This window comes from Piliocolobus tephrosceles, chromosome 2, assembly GCF_002776525.5.
Source record: "Piliocolobus tephrosceles isolate RC106 chromosome 2, ASM277652v3, whole genome shotgun sequence".
In the NCBI taxonomy this organism is placed as follows: domain Eukaryota; kingdom Metazoa; phylum Chordata; class Mammalia; order Primates; family Cercopithecidae; genus Piliocolobus; species Piliocolobus tephrosceles.
In genome coordinates, this window is record NC_045435.1 from 191268609 (window position 1) to 191285099 (window position 16491).

At 44.4% G+C, this 16491-nt stretch overlaps 2 protein-coding genes across 4 annotated transcripts in view; one reads left to right on the forward strand and one right to left on the reverse strand.

The window, feature by feature from the left end:
* Positions 1 to 3423, forward strand: part of LOC111544315 (60S ribosomal protein L24-like) — a 16833-nt gene extending 13410 nt beyond the window's left edge. For all 3 annotated transcript variants that reach the window (XR_002732110.1, XM_023214789.3, XM_031935280.1), the window contains one exon: positions 1955 to 3423. Coding sequence is in view for 1 of the 3 variants with exons in the window: in XM_023214789.3 (XP_023070557.1) it covers positions 1955 to 2089 (135 nt within the window). In the remaining 2 variants the exon portion in view is untranslated. The remainder of the gene's footprint in view (positions 1 to 1954) is intronic.
* An 8896-nt stretch (positions 3424 to 12319) lies between these two features.
* APOD (apolipoprotein D) overlaps positions 12320 to 16491 on the reverse strand; it is a 13104-nt gene continuing 8932 nt past the window's right edge. The window contains exons 4-5 of the mRNA XM_026455655.2: positions 14892 to 14980; positions 12320 to 12710 (exon numbers count right to left, since the gene is read on the reverse strand). Of these exons, the coding sequence (XP_026311440.1) occupies positions 12475 to 12710; positions 14892 to 14980 (325 nt within the window). The 3' untranslated portion in view covers positions 12320 to 12474. The remainder of the gene's footprint in view (positions 12711 to 14891; positions 14981 to 16491) is intronic.

The window sequence follows — 16491 nt, forward strand, 5'->3', positions numbered from 1 at the left end:
GTTGCTGTGGATGAGATGCTGAGGTTACTGGGGCGTTGCTGTGGATGAGATGTTGAGATTTACGTGGAGACTCTAAAGATGATCGTTTCTGGATGGATCCCAGTTGTAAATGCTTGAAATAACTTGCTTGCAGTCACCTGTAATATTTGGTACAAATTAGGACTTGTAATTTATAAGTTGTATAATTAATATTTCAGAATTTGATATATAATTTTGTGATTTTTGAGCTCTTGATTAATAATAGCAGAATAGTAACAGCTCCAAGGGAACTAAACAACACCATCATTCATCAAATGTTGTGAACCTGTTATGAGCTAATTTAAAATATGGACCCTATGGGTGTTTTTGATTTAAAAAAAAAAAAAAAAAAAAACTCTTTGGAGACAGAGTCTCACTCTGTTGCCCAGGCTGGAGTACAGGGATGAAATCATGACTCATTGCGTCCTCAAGTCCCCAGGCTTGAGATCCTCCCACCTCAGCCTCCTGAGTACCTGGGACTATAGGCACACACCACCACACCTGGCCCATTTTATTTTTTGTAGATACGGGGGTCTCCTTCTGTTGCCCAGGCTGGTCTCAAACTCCTGGCCTCAAGTTCCAAAGTACTGGGATTACAGACATGAGCCACCGCTCCTGGCCCTAAAAATATTTTTAAACTTCCTTAAAATGCCAAAAAGATAGGAACAACGAAATACTCAAAACAGGATTGATTTTTAAGCCCGGCTCCACACCAATTTTTGTTAACTTCATTTCTGTGTATTAGAAGTGAGGAATGCAAAGATGAATGAAACGGGGTTCCTATCACCATCTAGTGGGAAAGACAGGCTGGCAAACCAACAGTTAATCAAGGAGGTAATTTAGGTAAATGATTTAGAGTGGACACACTGGATTTATCTTTGGAGGCAGTAATTCCAAGGACAAGAACTAACAACTGCCTTTCTGCCAGAGCTCACGTGAGGGTCGGAGTTCTTAGGCATAATTCAAATAGTGAGTTGAACCAGTCCTCAGAGCAGATAACTGCAAACACAGGTTTGCTTAGGTTACCAATCACTGTCCCGCAGGCAGAAATCTACCATACTATTTCTTGCTGGTATTGAATTTGGTGGTGTTCATGCAGTATTTTCTGGGGTGTCCTATGAATTCTGTTTCTAGAGACTCACTCTATTGCCTGAATAGTTTCCTTTGAATTTTCTTTTATTATTCTAAAGTAATTATTCTTCATTATGAGTTGCTTTGCTTTGTCCTTTTTTTTTTTTCAGTTTTTTTATTAAACATTATTTGTGTGGAAAATTGTCCCTTAGGAAGCCATCCATTATTTTCTTTTTTTGATTTTCAAGGAGATGCTTTTCTATGAGATGGTGGTGGAAGTGGATGCTACAATACTAGACATAGGGCCTGGCACAGTGGCTCACGCCTGTAATCCCAGCACTTTGGGAGGTTGAGGCAGGTGGATCACAAGTTCAGGAGTTCAAGACCAGCGTGGCTGACACGGTGAAACCCTGTCTCTACAAAAAATACACAAGTTGGCTGGGTGTGGTGGTGGGTGCCTGTAATCCCAGCTACTCGGGAGGCTGAGGCAGGAGAACTGCTTGAACCCAGGAGGCGGAGGTTGCAGTGAGCCGAGATGGCACCACTGCACTCCAGCCTGGGTGACAATGGAAGACTCCGTCATAGAAAAAACAAACAAAAAACACAATACTAGACATAGTTAATGAATAATATTAGTTAACAAGAGGTTTGAGAGCTAGCAGAGATTCTCTAAGGTTATTATTTGATAAATCACTCGTTTTCACAGAGTCACTGCTTACTGTGGGTAATATGTTTGCTGTTGGTGGACAGTGAACCTACTTAGGAGAAGATATGACCCTTCAGGGCTTTTATTTGTTTGAAATGAAAAAATTCTTTCTCTTTTCAATAACAGACAGTGATGCTTTTCTGTTATAATTCAAAACAGGTTTCGGAACACATGTCATTTTCGGGGAGACGGGAAGGATTAATGAATGAGCCGGAGTGCACTTTCTATAACATATACACGGGAAATGGGAGCTGGATGCAGATAAGTCTTCCATGCTTATTAAGAACATTTTAATGTTTCTCAGTTGATGTATGAAGTACTTGCAATCAGCATTTGCTTCTTCAATCACAAGGAGGCAGCATAGTCTCATGGGAGGAGGGGAAGTGGGTATGTTCAAAACACCTGTTCTTCCTGCTGCCTGTGCTGTTCTTGTCCAGAAGGCCCCGTGGAACTGGGAGTGTCTCATGGAGTCATTCAGTTCCTCGCTTCCTGGTAGAGCTGCCCCTTAAACATGTGAAACAATATCTCCCTAATGCTAAAAATAGCCAGGGTCTGAGTCCAGGACTTTCATGTTGACGGTCTCGTGTACCTGGTGGCCCTGGGAGCAGGATGTCCTCATTGCACTCATCTCTGATACTGCGAGTCCTGCCAAGCCTGGCCAAAGTTGCCTCCTTAATCATTAGTCCTTGAATAGAATCCCAGAGGTAGTGGTTGTTGATTTGCAAAATATAACATTGACTTTATACCATGTTTGTTTGTCTCATGGAGACAAAAACACTTTTCTCATAGAATATATTTTGTTTGTGGGGAAATGAACAAAATGAGGTAAAAAACGCAAATCATCCTATAAGTAAGTTATTTTTCTGATAGAAGTCAGGGTCCAAGTTCAAGTTATAAGTATAACTAGTCACGTAGTTTCACTTAAGTCATTTCACTTTGCTGGGCTTCAGTCTCCCCAGTTGGAAAGTGAATGAATGTGCCTGTGATATTCCGGTTTAAGTTGTGGGAACATACCAGATATAGCCAACGGGAAGCAATCGTAGCCAGATATGTTGAGGCACGTAAATATAAAACATTTTTTATCTGGGTCCTGTTTTCACCTCTGTAACTGATTCTTTCTGGGCCCTGGGACATCTATATTCAGCCTCTGCATTTGTACATTAATTTGTTCATTGACCCACTCATTTATTCAATAAATATTTATTGAGTACTTAAATACATGCCAGGAATTGTCCTAGGTCTGAGGATATAAGAGGGTACCAAAAAAGCAGGATCTTTTTTTTTTCCAGAGAGCCTACCTCCTAGTGGGAGAGATGGACCACAAATACATAAGCAAACACAAAATTATTGCAGATTATGAAAAATGATAAGAAAGAGATTAAAAAGTGTGACAGGATGGAAGGTAACTGGGGCAGTCACTTTTAGGCAGATGCCTCTGAGATGCCATCTGAGCTGAGACTTGACAAATGAAATGCCAGCAATCTCAGCCTCTAAGCCTGCCAAGTTTGAGATGTTATTTTTATTAGTAATTTACAGCTGCAAATGACCCACCTAGATTGTTTCTAGTGCACAGTATGCTTTGTTGACAAAATGCCCTTAAGCAAAATGCCACAGATGTCAGCTTCAGTTTTGTGGATTTTCTTTTTTTTCTTTCTTTCTTTTTTTTTTTTTGAGACGGAGTCTCGCTCTGTGGCCCAGGCTGGAGTGCAGTGGCCGGATCTCAGCTCACGGCAAGCTCTGCCTCCCGGGTTTACACCATTCTCCTGCCTCAGCCTCCCAAGTAGCTGGGACTACAGGTGCCCGCCACCTCGCCGGGCTAGTTTTTTGTATTTTTTAGTAGAGACGGGGTTTCACCGTGTGTTAGCCAGGATGGTCTCGATCTCCTGACCTCGTGATCCGCCCGTCTCAGCCTCCCAAAGTGCTGGGATTACAGGCTTGAGCCACCGCGCCCGGCCGGTTTTGTGGATTTTCACAGCATCTTCCAGTAAGGTTGGTCATTGTCATTAGCAACCACTCCCCCATTTGGGGAGGGAGGACACAGGGTGTACTCTGACTCTGGTGCACACATGAGCTCTCACCAATCCTGCTGGGACCAAGCTGCAGGCAAAGAACAAACACCTACTTAGTGAACTGTAATGACAAAGGAGTGGCCATTTGCTTCCTCCAGTGCTGTCCAGGACAGCACCTGAGCCCATTTGTCACTTCCTGGGGACAGAGCTGACTCATAGAGCACTGGCAGTAATTTTGGCCTGGGAGGGGTGGGAAACAGAAGGCTTGGATTAACAGCAGGTGGAGCTGGTGGCTGCCTAGCTAATATGACGGGAATTTTTGTCCACTGACCTGTCCACAATTCTTGGTTCTGAAAGGGTTTTTTGATTTTTGATCTTCAGGTCTCTTGTTAATGTGAATGTTTGGAGGAGGATACTACTGTTTAGAAACGTAATTTAACATCTTAAAAAAGACTCACACAAAAAAAATCTCAAAATGGCAAAAGTCAGGTTATAGGTGTTAGGCCCTGGATCTCATTTTATCCAGAATTGTCCTACGTCTGAAATGACAAATTCATACACTCTACTTTTAGAGCATGACACGTAGTCTTCTAACCTTCCTACTGAGTTACCCACATTACACTGCCCTTCAGCCTCCTGGAGACCTTTTTCTTTTTTAAAAAATGTTTTATTTTAGGTTCAGGGGTATGGAGACCTCTTTTTCTGTGAAAGGTTCACAGTCTGTATCTGCGTTAAGATATAGTCATAGACAACTGTTATTCAAAGTAAGGGGCCATGAGATTGGACACAGTGGCTCACGCTTGTAATCCGAGCATTTTGGGAGGCTGAGACAGGTGGATTGCTGGAGCCCCAGGAGTTCGAGACCAGCCTGGGCAACATGGCGAAACTTCATCTCTACAAAAAACTACAAAAGTTAGCTGAGCATAGTGGCACACATCTGTGGTCCTGGCTACTCAGAAGGCCAAGGTGGGAGAATCACTTGACCCCGGGAGGCAGAGGATGCAGTGAGCTATGATTGCACCATTACACACCAGCCTGGGCAATAGAATGAGACCCTGTCTCAAAAAAAGGTAAAGGGCCATGATTCTATGTCTATTTGTGTGTATATGATTTTATCACTTTACTTGACAATCAGTGGTTGGCTCTCACCCACATTGACTGTCTATAGATTTTTGAAAGTGGTAACAGGTACGTAGTTAAACCAAAGTATAGAGTTTGTTTGGTGAACCTTCACCTCATGATGTTTTCTGCATGATAAACATGGATGTGGTAGGGCCCTTCCTTTCACCCAACATTTGTTGAGCCTAGTATTAGTGCATACATCTGGAGTCCCCATCTCCATCATGGCAGATTTCTGGATCTCTCTTGAGTTCCTGAGGGGCATTCTTCTTGAAGCCCACTCCGTGGATGCACCTGTGAATGTTGATGGTGTATCCTCAGGTCACCACCTCATTGATGGCAGAATGACCCCCCTTCTTCTGGCTACCCTTTTTGCAGGAGTCATTCTGCTGGGCCCAAGTAGGAAGTCACATATCTTCTATTACCTGCCTCTCAGCTTAAGAAAATATTACTGTGATAGGCTGAAAAATGCCCTTCCAAAGCTACCAGGTCCTCATCTCTGAAGCCTGGAAATGTTAAATTTGGAAAAAATGTCATGGCAGATATGATTGAGTGAAGGCTTTTCTTTTTTCCTTTGAGACGGAGTCGCGCTCTGTCACCCAAAGTGCTGGGATTACAGGCGTGAGCCACTGCGCCCGGCGGAGTTAAGGCTTTTGAAGTAGGGAGATTATCCTGGATTATCCAGGTGGGCCCTAAATGTAATTACATGTATTCTTTTGGAGACAAGCAGAAGATTTCACACAGCATGCACGCGCGCGCGCGCACACACACACACACATACCATGTGAAGACAAGCAGATTTGAAGATTGGAGTGTTGTTGCCACAAACCAAGGAATGCCAGCAGCCACCAAAACATCAAAAGTTGGAAGAAGTAAGGAACAGATTCTCCCCTAGAGCCTCCACAGCCCTGCCCACACCTTCATTTCAGCCCAGTGATACTGGTTTTGGACTTCTGGCCTCCAGAACTGTGAGAGAATAAATTTCAGGTACTTTAAACCACTGAGTTTGTGGTTATTTGTCACAGCAGCCACAGAAACTAATGCAGTTACCCATGCGATGAAAGCCACTGGTGTTCCTCTACCCAACTGCAACCCTCTCCCTCCACTCTCTGGAGGGAACCAGGATCTTGAATTTGGCGTTTATTATTTCCTGCATTTCATTATACTTTATTGCATATTTATGTATTCTGAAATAATGTTATTTTATATATTCATACTGTATCCTGTATATTGCTTTTTGCTTAACACATTTTATAGATTATATATGTTGATACATGTAGCTCTAGTTTTCTCTGTAGCATAGTATTCCATAGTGTGTATGCGTACCTGCACATATGTGTGCATGCTACAATTTTTTTTTTTTCCACAGAGTTTTTCTCTGTCGCCCAGGCTGCAGTGCAATGGCGCGATCTCGGCTCACTGCAACCTCCACCTCCCAGGTTCCAGTGATTCTCCTGCCTCAGCCTCCCGAGTAGCTGGGATTACAGGCACGCGCCACCATGCCCAGCTAATTTTTGTAATTTTAGTAGAGACGGGGTTTCACCATGTTGGCCAGGCTGGTCTCGAACACCTGGCCTCAAGTAAACTGCCCAACTGGGCTTCCCAAAGTGCTGGGATTACAGGCACGAGCCACTGTACCCAGCCCACAATTTCTAAATCAGTTCTTCTGTTAATGGATATTTAGGTTGTTTCTGTCTTTCAAACAGTGCTGCAGTGAACATTTTTGTATGTGTCTTCTTGTGCTTATGTGCAGAAGTGTATCTAGGATGTTTACCAGAGAAGAGAATTACTAGGTCATCCTCAGCTTTACTAGTTTTTGCCAAATTGCTCTGCGACAGAGCAGATGTAGGTTAGATTTTGGCAGCAGGACATTTCAACAAAAGGATGATGTGTACGAAAGGTACAGAAAGGGGAGGCGTGGGGAGTGGTCATAAGTGGTCTTTTTCTTTGAAAAAGCAGCGGTTCTCAGTCAAGTCAGAGAGGCAGATTTGAATCACCCTGGAGAATGTTTTGCAACCTTTTGCCCTCTTTCTCCCCATTCTAGGATGTCTTCCCAAGGAACTGATACATTTCCCCTCCAGGTAATTGCGACATGCTTTGGTTGAGAACCAAAAATGGCTGCCTGAGAAGGAGCCATGGGAGAAGAGGCAGGCACGTTGGGTGGGGAGGACTGAGATGCCCAGCCAGGAGGATGCGTGTCAATCAGGGGTCACAGAAAGTCTCTAAGCAGAAGCTGAGCACCTTCCCCTCTACAGATACCCAGAGGCAGCACTGGGGCTACAGCACCCCCAGACTAAGAGCTTTGGGATAGAGTTTATTACATGTATTACGCTCCAGCTTTGATAGCTCTTTTCCCAATTCTTCCAACCTTGTTCACTGAGAGAGTCACTTTGTAATTCAATGAGTTGTTGTTCCTCCTGGATCTCTGGGTGTACTGAAGATGCTGAAGGTTGGCTTTTTAATATTTTAATTATGATTAGCATACTAGGAAAACTCCAGAGAATAAAATACAGTACTTTTGTGCATTTATAGACTATAATATGGAATATGAGTAAAATATACGTATCCCCAAGGAGCCAGATATACATCAAAATAATTAAGTGGGGGCATAGCTTGGGGGTAGAACATTTGACTGCAAAATAACATGTACATTGGTAAGGTTTAGAAAGACACAAAACAATCTACAGGGTTGGTCTTATAAATGTCTGTGGCTTATTGTCCCTAAAAATGATGTAAGACTCCCTCTTTGTCAGCAAAATCTCACCTTATTTATCATGTACAAAACCATAAGACTAAATGTTTGACCTGGAAGAGTTGCTAGAGAGATTGGTGGAGTGAGTGGCTAATAAGTGGGGTCAGGGCTAGCGCTGGGCCCACTCCCAGTACCTCCCACCACACTGCTCCTTAGCATTTCCAATGATTAGTTCAGATCGCCTTACTCTGCTGGAAAATGTTAGGGAACTCTTGAACCTATTTGAATGTTGTGTTTACTGGAAACACTGAGTGCGGCATGAAAGTTGATCACATTTAACAAATCTAACAAACTGTAGTAGTTTCTCACTACCAAGGTGAAAATGATTGCTTCTGGGGTGGAAATCTGTTATAAAATAAAGCAATGTTTACACAAATATAAAAATAGAAACTTTCGGCCGGGCACAGTGGCTCACATCTGTAATCCCAGCACTTTGGGAGGCCGAGGCAGGTGGATCACCTGAGATCAGGAGTTCAAGACCAGCCTGGCCAACACGGTGAAACCCCGTCTCTACTAAAAATACAAAAATTAACTGGCCATGGTGGCACATGCCTGTAATCCCAGCTACTCAGGACTCTGAAGCAGGAGAATCGCTTGAACCCGGGAGGCGGAGGTTGCAGTGAGGCGAGATCACACCACTGCACTCCAGCCTGGGCAACAAGAGCGAAACTCCGTCTCAAAAAAATAATAAGTAAATAAAACAAGAAAAAAATAAAAGCTTTCTAGATTACTTGATATCTTTCTTAATATCTCCTAGAAAAGTGTATAGAGAACCTTTTTGGTAGTAAATAAAGACTGCTTTAATAGAGAAATTTTAAACTACAACACATCCTATATTCACAAACTAGTACATCTCAGCTGTTCTGTGGATGTGGTGGAATAGGACAATAGTTCAGAAAGGTCTCAAAGTCTGAGGTAGTTGCTGCCAGAAGAAGCTTATTTGTTTGGACACCTGACTTAGGAGAGGGTCAGGCTGAACTAGAAGGAGGTTTTAGGGTCTGAAGTCTTAGGGCCTCCACTCCAAGTAGCAGCAGCAGAACTATAAAAGGGGGAAAATTATCCATGATTCCACCACTCTAACACATTAATTGCCTTCATTTTCTCTGTTCACTTTTAGTTCTTAATTTTATGCCATTTCATGAGGCTATAAATGCAGCATAGTTAAAATGCAACATTCTGTCTTTCACTCAACATTACATTGTGAGCGCTTTTGTCTGAGGACTATTTTGGTTGCAGGAACATTTACTCAGTCAAGTTAAATTGTCTCAGAAAATAGTTGTGTGTACGTGCCTAATCTTACAGAAACCAAGGACAGGCACCTAAGCTGGCTAAGCTCCCCAGGAACTGGTGCTAGGACAGGGAGAGCCAACAGCTACTGAAGCTGCTCTGTCCGGGGCCTTGGGTGGGCGGAGGGATCTCTGCTCATCCTGCGTTTCTGCTCTGCACATATCACTTCAGTAGTCCATGGCCAGTAGTGGCCACTACAAACGACATGACCTTACAGTACCAGAGCTTTTAATGATCTTCTTTCCAGACTGCTTAAAGTCAAACCCTTATTTGATTGTCTCAATTTCTTTTCCCTCCCTTGAGGCCATAGAAGTCAGAGGTTTCTGTTCAGCCTGTGGATTGGGTGTGGCTGGCTCAGGTGGACACACATTGGTCCAATCAGGTGTGGCTGGGGCGGTGGAGTCACATGCTTTAGATTCTAGCTCTGCAGGGCAGCAAGGCCATGCGCTGGGACTCCCCCAGCAGTGAGTGTGGCTTCCTAGTTCTTACAACTAAAAATGTTCATGAACGCATCACATCAAGTGGCTGTTTCATAATTTATGACCCTTCCTCTGCTGTTAGCTTTAGTGTATCGCCCCTTTCAGCTTGGGGACAGCTACAAGTAAAACTATGAACATTCTTGTGCATACATTTTCCTTTTCATCTTCCAGATTATATAAAATAATCTTTAAATTACATAGAGATTACATTCTCTGAGCACCTCCAGAACAGAAAACATAACCTTGCAATTTTTTCTTGTTTTATAAAAGGGGTCTGTATTTGCTAGAGATTTCTACTTAAGTAGCTATGGGCAATAGGATGTGATATCAGGGACCTGCTTCAAAGCACTCTAGGAAAAAAATTAGGGGGTGATAATAGCTGAAGCAAGATTGGTGAAATCTCTAGCAAATAACAACAACAAAAAATTCAAGGTTATGTTTTCTGTTCTGGAGGTGCTCCCGAGAACGTAATCTCTATGTAATTTAAGATGAGTTTATATTTTATACATACTGCTGGAGCAGATGATGGGTACGTGGAGATTTATGATACATTATTGAATCCGTTTTGTGGTTTGTGTCCTACTTCCTTTCTCTTTCTCTCCCCTCTGGATTTTTTGTTGTTAGTCCCCATGTTTCCTCTAGACATTTGGTACTCACATGCTGCCCTGTGATTCCCCCAAATTTTTCTCAGGTTCAGTGACCCTGACACCTGCCTCATAGGTTCCTTTTCCCTCCTTACCTAAAACCTCAAGTCCATCTGTCTATCTACATATTCAGTAATTCATTCACATAAAAAAAAAAGTGAGCCTATGTATTGGTCAAGACACGAAAAATGTTGCAAAATGTAGTGACTTTCATTGTTTTAGATGTTACTAGACAGCTATTAAGAGGAATGAAATCACAGCTTATTATGTACCGTGAGATAAAAGCCAGCTCGCCAGTGCAACACTCAGGAATGACTGCCTTTCAGCAGAGAAGCCAAATGCCCTCTGTCGGGGGGCGGTGGGGCCAGTGTGCCAGAGTGTAGGGTGTGGCCGTAGGCAGAGCCTGGGACAGGCCCTCCTCCCTCCAGGCCCACCTCTTCCTCACTGCCTTTTTGCTAACGGCTTTCAGCCTTCTGGGATTTAGAATTGGAAGCTACAGTCTGAGGTCATATTTATTTAGTTAAATGAAAATTGTATATATTAAAATCCTTGGGATTTTTGTAATCATTAAAGCATCAAAGAGACTCGAGTGCTCCAGAAAATGAGCATTTCATATTCATGCTAAAAAAGCAAAAATCTAATCAGATGGCTTAATTTTCTATTCATTTCCCAAAACATTAGTAAATTGTCAGTTATGTGAGCTAAGTTCAATTACAGGGCGAACATTCTGAGGTCTTTCTGATTTTAAAAGTCACAATGTTAAAAAACCAAACTCAAGGAGGTTTTTTTTTATTTTTGAAACGGAGTCTTGCTCTGTCTCCCACTCCAGAGTGCAATGGCGCCATCTCGTCTCATTGCAACCTCCGCCTCCCGGGTTCAAGCAATTCTCCTGCCTCAGCCTTCTGAGTAGCTGGGACTACAGGTGTCCGCCACCACACCTGGCTAAGTTTTGTATTTTTAGTAGAGACAGGGCTTCACCATGTTGGGCAGGCTGGTCTCAAACTCCTGACATCCAGGGTATCCCCCAACCTTGGCCTCCCAAAGTGCAGGGATTACAGGCATGAGCCACCGCGCCCGGCCAGAAAGAGGTTCTTGAGACCTGTTGGTACGGGGAAGTTGGAGTGCTCATAGGCGTAGTTGCACAACCCTAGTGCTTACCTGTGTGTGGCAGGGGTTGGGACTTTCCTGGAGCTCCCTGGCACCCTCTGTGTGCCTCTGCCTTTGCACTCTTCACCTTGGATTATAATTGCATCTTTATCTGTTTCTCCCTCAGTAGACTGTGAGCTTCTATGGGAGGACAGGGATTCTGTATTTTTCAATGCCTGGAATGCAACTGGGCTTCCATAAATGTCAGTTGAATGAATGACAACATATATATATACACACACACACACATATATGTATTTTTAAATACATATAGATTTTATATATATATGTATTTTTTTCTTAAAAAAAAAAAAAACTCCCTATGTTCTTCCTCATAGATTCTCCTCTTCCTTATATAAACCCCTAGACGGGCTCATTCTTCAGCTTGACTCTGAAGACCTGAGGAGAAAGTAAACATCTCAAGGAAACTGCCCCACAGAGACTCCGAACCTCCAAGTAATTCCCCCTGAAAGGAGCATCCACTCCAGAATGGGGGCATCTGGATTCAGGTCACCCAGAATATGCCTTTGCCATCAGGTTCCCCGCTTCCAGAACCAGGATTCTTACCTTTAAACTAGGACAATTCAGTGCTTGGTTTTTTCAACATAACTGCTTCAGGATTTTTTCTTTTCTTTTTTCTTTTTAGAGGCAGGGCCTTGCTGTGTTGCCCAGGCTGCAGTGCAGTGGTGCCATCATAGCTCACTGTACCCTCAAACTCTTGGGCTCAAGTGATCCTCCTGCCACCACCTTCTGTGTAGCTAGCATAGGTGTGCACCACCATACCCAGCTAATTTTTAAAAATTTTTTGTAGAGATGAGGTCTTGCTATGTTGCCCAGACTGGTCTTGAACTCCTGGCCTCAGGTGATCCTCCTGCCTCAGCCTCCCAAAGTGCTGGGATTACAGGCAGGAGCCACCACGACCAGCCTGTTTAAGGATTTCTAAGCATAAGCTTATAATGAAAAACCCACAATAATTAATCCAACTTGCAATCGCTGTGAGCACAGCAGGTCAGCAACAAGTTTATTTTGCGGCTAGCAGGGTAACAAGGTAGGGCATGGCTATGTGTTCAGGCCAGCTCCCTTGAGCTCCTCACCACTGTCTTCCATGGTCAACCCTCCCTTCTGGTGTTTGCGAAGGTTTGTCATGGTTGATTGGTTTGTGTTTATGAGGAGTGGGTGGGGTGGGGGAAAGCAAAGCAGGAAATGTAACGTGGAGTGGGCACAGCCTCTCTGTGGAGCCTGGTTACGAGAACTCGGGGCAGTTCTCCTGATCTGTGACCGTCAGTTTCCTCACATCAATGTTATTAGAAGTCAGGATACTTTTTAGAAAGTCCACTGTTTCTGAAGGGAGATGACGGTCTCTTGCCAAGATCCAAGCATAATCCACATGAAAAAGATTGATGATGCTGGTACAGGAATACACGAGGGCATAGTTCTCATAGTCGGTGGCCAGGACCCAGTACGGTGCAGATGGCATAACTGAGAGCCAGAGAGAGGCAGCGTTATTGGAGAACCAAGAGAAACCTCAGGACAACACAAGAAGGCTGGCCCAGACAACCAGCCACCAAGCCCCCCGGCCTTTGACTTTGTTTATCAATCCAGAAACAGAAAGACCCTTGAAAGAAGTTTGGACGAAAGCCTAGACTGAGTGTTTCTGAGTTACCTTTCTAGCCCTGTTGGTGCCTTGCCTGCCTGCCTCACTCACCGAGAGAGAGAGAGAGAGAGAGAGTTATCACCCATCTGCACATTTCAGCTGCTCTGTGTGTTCTCAGCTGGATTGAGAACTCTTAAGCCCAGAGTGATTTTGGAAAAATCTGTCTCCCACCTCTGCCAGCAGTGGCATCATGGCCCACCCGCACACACCCAGGCCTGCACATTCTGCCTTCCTCTTGTGGTCCAGCTCTCAAGAGTAAATTTACCCAGATACAATACAGAAAACTTCACTTGTCTCTCCTCATTTGAAAACTTTGACAGTCTCCTATTGTTTATGGAAGAAACTTCAAGTCATCTAATGTGGTATTCAAGGCCCTTCCTAACCTCATCGCCCTCTCCATATACCCTCCCTCCCAGACTCTAGGCCGCTTTATTCAGGCCTTCTTCTTCTTCTTTTTTTTTTTTTTTTTGAGACAGAGTTTCGCTCTTGTCACCCAGGCTGGAGTGCAATGGCACGATCTCAGCTCACTGCAATGTCCACCTCCCGGGTTGAAGAGATTCTCCTGCCTCAGCATCCTGAGCAGCTGGGATTACAGGCAGGTGCAACCATGCCCAAGTAATTTTTTGTGTCTTTAGTAGAGACGGGGTTTCACCATGTTGGCCAGGCTGGTCTCGAACTTCTGACTTCGTGATATGCCTATATTCAGTCCTTCTATGTTCCAGTTCCCTTCACTTGGAAATCCTTTCCCATAATCTCCCATACATCCTACAAGGCCTAATGCAAACATCTAATCCTCCCAACCAGAATACATCTTTCCCTCCACCTTTCCCAGCCAATAGCTCCTGCCTCTTTTAGTTCCTGTCCCAGGCTTCCTTATGAAGACTGTTAGGCACATAATAGTTAGCTTTCACTCCAGTCCCCGTCCCTGATCCGTGTGGGAAGAATAAGTGGAGAGTTTGGAGACCTAGGTTTAGGTCCCAACTCTTCTAATAAGCTCAGTGACGGCCTGCGTCACTCAGCCTGCCTGCACTTTAGCTTCTTTCTTGATAAAAATAACAAGAGAAACTGTGTATAAAGCCCTTTACAGTTTACAGAGCGTATGTATCTAGTTTACTTTCACGACACTGAGCAGTTATTTCTGGCTTGTACATGTGAAGTTAGTTGTCCACATTCATATGTGTGAGAAGAACTATTTTCTCCTCCCAGCTTCCTTTCTTGGCCTATAAAATAAGAACTTCCTCTCCACCCGCCTGTAGGAACTTGACTGGTGGGAGGTGGAGGAGTGGCAGGGGTGAGAAGTGGGAAGTGGGGGGAGTAATTTTTGTAGCTGATAACTTCAGTGTCTGCCCTGCAGGTGGGAAAGGGGCTCTCAAGCACTGTTCGTGTTAGAAAGCCTCATGGTTCTGGGTTGAACTCCCTAGTGTATCTACATCAGCAGTAAAACTGATATTTGGTGCCTTCTCTATTGCCTGTGTCCCTTCCTCAGTTAGCTCAGAACCCAGAGGCAAATGCCTTTCATTAGATATCTCACAGGATACCCAACAATGTGACTGGAAGGTGGTGGAAGCAGGATTCAAATTTACCGTCACTCTTGTCATCTCTTGCTTCCAAGTTTCTGCGCCATGCAGATTGCTCTGCTAAGATCTGCTAATTTTTCGGGTCCCAGTTTCCTCTGGGAAACAAGACTGGATTGGGTCTTCTACAGCCCCGTCCTGTGTGCACCTATTTGTGTTTCACCTATTGAAACATTAGCTAGTTACGGTAAATTGCGGGTCACGTGTCCGTATCCATACGGGGATGTGAGCTCCGTAAGTACCAAGGCCAGCTCTGTCTGGCTCATCATGGCAACCCCAGTGCTGGCATGTAGTAAGTGTTTGACAGATAACTATGTGCTGAGTCATTATAGAGGGCACTCAGGTGTCTCAGGAATTCTCCACGCCAGGGCGCTAGCCTTCAGTCTGCATGTTTCCTGTCCCTGAGTCCTCCGGGGAAAAGTGGAGACTTACACCAGAAGAACTTAACTTCCAGCTTGGCAGGCTCTGTGATGTTAGCTGGGGTAGCTTCACCTTCAATTTGATTCACAGTTCCATCAGCTCTGCAATGAGTAAAAAAAAGAAAAAACACAAAAAACAAAACAGAAAAGAGAAAAGAAAAACAACTCGTTGAATGCCAAAAAGCAATGAAAGGCAAGATTTGTTACTAAGGACCATGGCAGCTAACACCGTGATTTCTGGTAAGAGAGGCTCTCAAAGGCAGGCTAGACCCTAGTGCCACGGCCTGCCCTTTCCTTTGTGACGGTCTCTGAGGCCAAGCAGGGGAAGAGACAGCGGGGTGATAAGAAGCCGCAATTGACAAGCTCCAGGACGGGACAGTATGGTAGGCCCTTGTACTTCAACACTCTCTCTGACTATATCTGCGATGGCCTGAAAGACCAATTCCTGCTCCCAGGCTCCAAAGACAGGGAATAAAAGAGAATGGAAAAACAAACAAAACAACGCAACACACAAAGAAGATTCACTGTTTTTTTTCTTTTTTTTTTTGGAGATGGAGTCTTGCTCTGTTCCCCAGGCTGGAGTGCAGTGGTGTGGTCTCAGTTCACTGCAACCTCTGCCTCCTGGGTTCAAGCAATTCTCCTCCCTCAGCCTCGCCGGGAGCTGGGATTACAGGTGTGCACCACCAGGCCTGGTGAGGGTGGAAAGGCCTCAGGGTGCTCTTCCTAGGAAGCCAACGGAGGAGATGATGTCTGTTCATCAATCCTCAAGGCAGAGCAGGGAGGCCAACTGAAATTAGAGCCGTCATACGTGTTAGAAACTCAGTAGGTTGGCCGGGTGCAGTGGCTCATGCCTGTAATCCCAGCACTTTGGGAGGCCAAGGGGGGCAGATCATGAGGTCAGGAGATGGAGATCAGCCTGGTCAACATGGTGAAACCGTGTCTCTACTAAACTACAAGAAATTAGCCAGGTGTGGTGGTGGCGGGCGCCTGTAATCCCAGCTACTCAGGAGGCTGCGGCAGGAGAATTGCTTGAACCTGGGAGGCGAAGGTTGCAGTGAGCCGAGATCACACCACACCTGGGTGACAGAGTGAGCCTTCGTCTCAAAAAAAAAAAAAAAAAGACAGTGGGTTAATGCTACGGTTAATGGTGACAGATGTCCTAGAAACCAGACAATGAGCAACAGGCCAGGGGTTTTGGGAAATGTGCTCTGATGTTCCCAACTACATTCTCTTTTTATCACCGTGTAAAGCTGGAGACTGTGCCCTCCTCTCTCATCTGGATCTCCGACAGCAGGGGAAGAAGGTCTGTTCCTATCTGCACACAGTGACTTAGCAACAAACCAGTCTCCTCCCAACAGATTCTGCCCTTTTCACCGTCAATTGCATTTTGCTCCAGAACGGTTTTCGGGACACCAATCTCTGACCACGAACTCACAACATGGTCATGGAAAACTGCATTCGTATTTTCAACAGTGGAAGGGGGATAGGAAGGAGTTCTTCCGGGGGCTCCTCTTAAGTTTATATTTGCTTTCCAAAGTGTAACTTTCTGGATTAAATATTGTGTTAGAAGCCCTCGGTAATAGAATTGTACACTTCTATTTTTTTTTTTTTTT